The following is a 6,001-nucleotide window of genomic DNA, read 5'->3' as shown; positions in this document are numbered from 1 at the left end:
ATGGAAACATTCTCATCCCGCTGCAGAAAATAATGGCTTTCACATAGAAACTAAGTATTCATATTCACAATCAACTTAATCACTAGACTAAGATTACTTGTGATACTGATTACGGCATATGATGACTTTGATTAAACAAATTTTTTAATAAATTTAAAATTTTTAATAATTAGGGGCATTTTAGTAAACTTACCTGTTACCATACAGTACTATACCATTAAACCAAACAAAAAAACCATTATTAAACCACAATGAAAGATACAGTTCACCAAACATGGTATTGTACCATACTGTACTGTACCATACAATACCATACTGTACCATACATTATGAAACCACGGCAAACCATCATCCCAACAAAGGCTAAGTGGTCCCACAACCAATAAACAATAAAAGGGAGTTTACTCATATTCTGATATTAGGCATTTTTCTCTAATATATTCAGAGAGGAATTTCAAAATGTCAGAACAAATAACAATATTCATAAAATCTCCAATTAAAATTATGTTTCCCTTCTATATATAAATAACTAGATTAAAATTAAGTCAAGAGACCATTGGATTCTTATAACATGCAATAATTCGATTCATAGCCAAACACATAAAAATATAATATGCACATGTTTTTAAACAAATTCTTTCTAAAGTCAATGAATCTTCTAAATAAAGATAAGATCTACAAAAAAAAAAAAAAAAATTAAAAAAATATTCTGTCTATATGGTCAGTGACTCATATTGGAAGAAGAAGAAGAAGAAAGTTGTTTGCAGAAAAAGAGAGTGGATATTTCTGATTTTTTTTTTTAAAGAAAATATGAAAAATTCAATATGTCTTCTTCTTTCAATTCTTTTTACTCTATTGATTACACCCACATTTGCCATAAAAAAGGTAAGCATACTTTCCCTTTCAATTCTCTTTGTTATAAATTGTACATTTTGTTAGTTACTTTTGGATGAATTATAGTAGAAAAATTCATAATTACTGTTGGAGTTTTTAGTGATTCAATCTATAGTGACAAAGGAGTGTTTCAGTTGGAGCCATGGAAAAATTATTCAATGTTGCTTACAGTGCCTTCATTCACTCGTTTTGCTAATGAAAGTGATGTCTGTGTTTATTATAGTCATATGTGGTGTACATGGGTGGACATTCACATGGAAAAGAAGCATCATTCATTGATTTTGACAGAGTTACTAATTCTCATCATGAATTTCTTGGATTACACTTAGGAAGGTAATTAATTGAATTAAAACTTTAGTATGTATTCTTTTTTTCTGATTAAATGAAATAAAAAATCTTTTTTTTTTCTAACTTTTTTTTGTAATATGTATAGTATTAAAAAGGCCAAGGATGCCATTTTTTATTCTTATACAAGACACATCAATGGCTTTGCTGCAATACTTGAAGATGAAGAAGCTGCAGCACTATCTAGTAAGTATATTGAAATGGTTTGATTAATTTTCTATTCACTGCACTTTTTTTTCTTCTTTTACTTGAGTACACGTCTTTTTATTATGTCAGAGGCGAATTTAGAATATTCTGAAGTCATAAATCTGAAGTCGGTGAGTTAAGAATGAACTTAATCTCAAGGAGAGCTATATGGAAGTATGGTTAGGTGAATGATTCAAGATTTACAACTTGATGAGTTTGACTTTAAAAGTTTTAAATATTCAACTCATTGCATTTTCAAATTATGAGTCCAAATTTAGGATTTCTTGAAATTTTAGTGAGTTTTCAAATATATATTTTTATTTCTCATAGAAAATATTGAGTTTGAATGAACAGGGCAGAGCTATATACTTGTCTATAGATTTGACATAATTCAATAGTTTTAGCTTAGATTTCATGCTCATGTTTAAAAATGCACCTTAATATGTATTAGTAATATTTTATTCATAACCCATGAAATAGACTTCTATAAAATTCGATATTCATAAATTCAGAACCTACTCTAGATTCACCCCTTAATCCATATTTGCATCTATGTGAACATTTTTGCAGAGCATCCAAAAGTAGTATCAGTATTCTTGAACAAGGGAAAAGAACTACACACAACAAGATCATGGAACTTCTTGGGGTTGGAACATGATGGTAAGATCCCTAAAGGCTCTTTATGGGAGAAGGCAAGATTTGGAGAAAACATCATCATTGGCAACATTGATTCTGGTATGAGTTTTTCTACTCTCACTTTCTATACATTTTACTATTATCATTCCTGTTGATTAATTTGAATTTGCATTGCATCAGTCTCATTATAAGAAGTGCAGTAACAAAAATTCTATTCCAAAGTTCAAACTGATCAAAATCTATGATTAAGGGGAGTATATATCCTATGCATCCCACATAATCTTTCTTGGTTTTTTCTTTTTATTAAATCAAATCTCTTTATAATGATAAATCTATGATTAAAGAATGTATATATCCTATGTATCTCATCATAACATAGAATGTATATATCCTATGTATCTCATCATAACCTTTCTTGATTTTTTTTTATATATAATCAAACCTCTTAATAATGACATATTTTTTTAATATATATTTTGTTATTATAGCAAAATATATTCTACTATATAGAATATCTAATATAGCATAATATGAAAATTGATTCTATAGAAAACTTGATTATTATAGTGAAATAATGTTTCAAAGGAGGACTGTAATCGAGAAATATGACTTGTATATATAAATGACCTGATGCATCAGTTCATTTTGTATCAAGATGATCTACTACCTGTGGTCTTTTTTCAGTTAAATGATGGTTTTCTAAATTGTACTAGTACTACTAACAGTTACTTGACATATAAGTTAAATTCTTTTATAATAATTCAACATATTTTAAAACTTTTTCTGTAATGCTGATCCATCTTTTCACTCCATAGATTCAATGTTTAATTATATTTGCAATTTTATACAGTAAATGAAGCGGGTGCTAATAAATTGCACGTGGTAAAGTTCCTACCTTTTTCTAATTGCACAAATTGTAGTATTTAATGATCGCTCTCTGGGAAGGCTACTAGGCTAGTGTGCCTACTTGACAATAAACTATATATTTCAATATTTTATTTTATGTATTAAGATCTCATTATTCTCCTCTCCCAAAGTTGGCTAATCCCATTTTCACATACGACAACGACTTATCTCCAATTTAGAAAGCTGGCTTTATCAATCATTCAATAAATAGAGTACTTTTCACTTAATAAAATAAGAAAATATCCCCCTTTTCTTCCGAACCATTGTAATTCTTTCTAATAGTTCCATCTGGTTGGCTGGGTTGCACTCCTAAGTTCTAATGTCATAACTTTAAAATATCAAATCTTTTTGATTACTTACAAAATACTATTTTTTCCATTAAATTAAAAAAGAATAGTAAGTGGCCTAAAATCCTAATTCTCCCGTTAAATTCTTTGTATTAAAGTTATTCGAGTGATCTTCTCTAATAAGAGATTATATATTGTCTTTCAAAACCAAAAAATAAATGCAAGGGAGTAATTTTAGGAAAGGTCACACAACTTTTCTATTTTATGGTGCTAAAAACTATTAAACTATTTTCTTACATCATAAAGTCACTCAACTTTATCTCAATATCACAAAAATCCACTAATCTATTTTTGTAATCAAAAAATTATTTAACTTTCCTAAGTATTGTAACAAGTCTATATACAATAGTCTATAATTAGAGTTCGTTTGGTAGAATGTATAAGAATAGTGCAAAATATGGTATAATAGTAATGCTTGCGTTACTAGTGTTATTATTAGTTATGCTTGCATTAGTTAGCCTGAATTTTTTTTTACGTAGTGCTTCGTATGATGTATTGCATATTTATAATCATGCATTGCATATTTTTCTTAAAAAATATCTGTTTACAAAAATATCCTCCACAAATATGGTGGAAATAATATGAAAAAAAGTTTTAAGGGGTAATTATGTCTTTAATCATGCTAATGCATGCATTATAATCAGTTGCATTATTAATACAATTAATTTTAAGGTATTATTAATACACAAAGAGTATATAACTAATATAAACATTAGTTATACATTGGCTAAAAAAACGTATCAAATAAGGTACTAGTAGTATACAAAACTAATGCATACATTATTTTTGTTAATACATTCTACCAAACACACCCCATATTCTTTTGTAACAAAAAAATCATTTTAACTTTTTCCTAAATGTCATATAAAATATATCTTTTGTTTCTTTCAAATAATTTTATGTCATATTGGGAGAAACTGAATCACTTTTTCGTTATAAAACCTAAGTTTAGTGACTTTCGCAATATTTAGATAAAATAGAGCGTTTTTTAGTTACAAAAGATAAATTAGTAATTTTAGTTCAATAAAGGTAAAAATTAAGTGACCACATCTGTTACATGTACTAGCCCTATAGTTGCAACATGCGAAACGCCATCTTTCGAGCCAACATACACGTAGGTGGAATTCCAATATCAAGCACGGATTCATAAGAATATATTGAAAAATACATTAAATATACTGATAAACGTTTAATTACAAACTTAATAACTAAAATACTTAAGTTTCTACCATATATCTAAAGTCTAAACTATCCAACTTGGTGATCATGGGTCGAATTAATTATTCTTTTTTAGTTGTTTCTTTCTCAATGAACTGATTGGCTATATTTCCTCTTTTGTTTGGTGCGTGTGTGTGATGGGAGCAGGTGTTTGGCCAGAATCAGAAAGCTTTAGTGATGAAGGAATGGGACCAATACCATCAAGATGGAAAGGAACCTGCCAAACTGGTTCTGATCCCACCTTTCGTTGCAATAGGTACTTTCTTCTCTTTCCAACTTGATATTGATATTGATATCGATATATAGGATAGTTTAATGTCACAAAAAATATTTTCCTAGAAAATAAATGATTTTTAACTTATTTTCTACAATATTTTATGAATGAGGAGCCAAAATATTCGTCTCATAAGTATTTACATATAATCTTGCCATCTAAGTAGAGGCGAACCCAGGATTTGAAGTTTGGGGGTGCACCAGTATTGTCAAAGACCCGCATAAGTTCTGAATAAAGACTCAAATTTGCGTTGATCGCTCGCCTTGTTTAATGTGTAGTTTAGGTTCTAATTTATAAAATATACTTTCAATGAGGCTTTTCTGAAGATACGAACACTAAACAATTGATATTTCACTTCATACAATTAAAAAACAATAATTTATGTGTTCATATATTTGTCATTCATGCTTATATTATTAGTCTTGAACTAGATATATGTTTATATTTTTCCTCCTTTATGCTTACTTTTGTTAAATCTCACGCTTTATTTGTAATTTGTGCTTAAATATAATGAACTTTGAAGCTTTTTTTGTCCTTTTTTGCTTTTGCTAAGGCGATGAGAATTGTCTTTAAAACTAGAACTTGGTTGAGGAGAATAATATCTATCAATTTCAAATTTTCAATTCACAAGAATCAATAACAAATTCCTACAAAATAAAAAATTCATCCAGAATATAAATAAAATTAATTATTTCTTTTTAATCAAAGTCCATAAACTTAAATAGAAGCAAGAAAAAAAATACAAATAAATTTTACACACTAACTTTCAAGCAACAAATAAATATTAAAAACATTTATGATTTAACATTATCCAAAGTTAAATAAAAAAATAAAAAAATAAAAGGAAGAGATGTCTACCTGTTAGGGTCAAATGAAGAATTGAAATTGTAATTCTAGTTTCCACTTTCTAGGGAGTTTGGCTTTTGGGGGAATTTGGGAAGTACAAAATAGGGCTTGGAATTTAGGGGAGTCAAATGGAGAATTGAAATTACTCCTTGTAATTCTAGTTTTCACTTTCGGTTAGGGGTGGATATATTTTGGTTTAAATCGAAAAAATCGAAAAATCAAAACGAAATTTAATTTTGATTTCAATTTTTCGGATTGGATTCGGTTTGTAATTTTAGAATTTTGGTTTAAAAAAAAAATTCGGTTTAAATCGAAAAACCAAAATTTTATAAATAAATTATATATATAT

At 28.0% G+C, this 6,001-nt stretch overlaps 1 protein-coding gene across 1 annotated transcript in view; it reads left to right on the top strand.

Moving 5' to 3' along the window:
- Positions 1 to 420: 420 nt before the first annotated feature.
- LOC107854758 (subtilisin-like protease SBT5.3) overlaps positions 421 to 6,001 on the top strand; it is a 12,570-nt gene continuing 6,989 nt past the window's right edge. The window contains exons 1-5 of the mRNA XM_016699760.2: positions 421 to 885; positions 1,118 to 1,227; positions 1,328 to 1,425; positions 1,996 to 2,160; positions 4,680 to 4,788. Coding sequence (XP_016555246.2) covers positions 718 to 885; positions 1,118 to 1,227; positions 1,328 to 1,425; positions 1,996 to 2,160; positions 4,680 to 4,788 — 650 coding nt within the window. The 5' untranslated portion in view covers positions 421 to 717. The remainder of the gene's footprint in view (positions 886 to 1,117; positions 1,228 to 1,327; positions 1,426 to 1,995; positions 2,161 to 4,679; positions 4,789 to 6,001) is intronic.

The sequence above is a fragment of the Capsicum annuum genome, chromosome 9 (assembly GCF_002878395.1).
Source record: "Capsicum annuum cultivar UCD-10X-F1 chromosome 9, UCD10Xv1.1, whole genome shotgun sequence".
In the NCBI taxonomy this organism is placed as follows: domain Eukaryota; kingdom Viridiplantae; phylum Streptophyta; class Magnoliopsida; order Solanales; family Solanaceae; genus Capsicum; species Capsicum annuum.
This window is presented reverse-complemented; position numbering and strand designations above follow the sequence as displayed.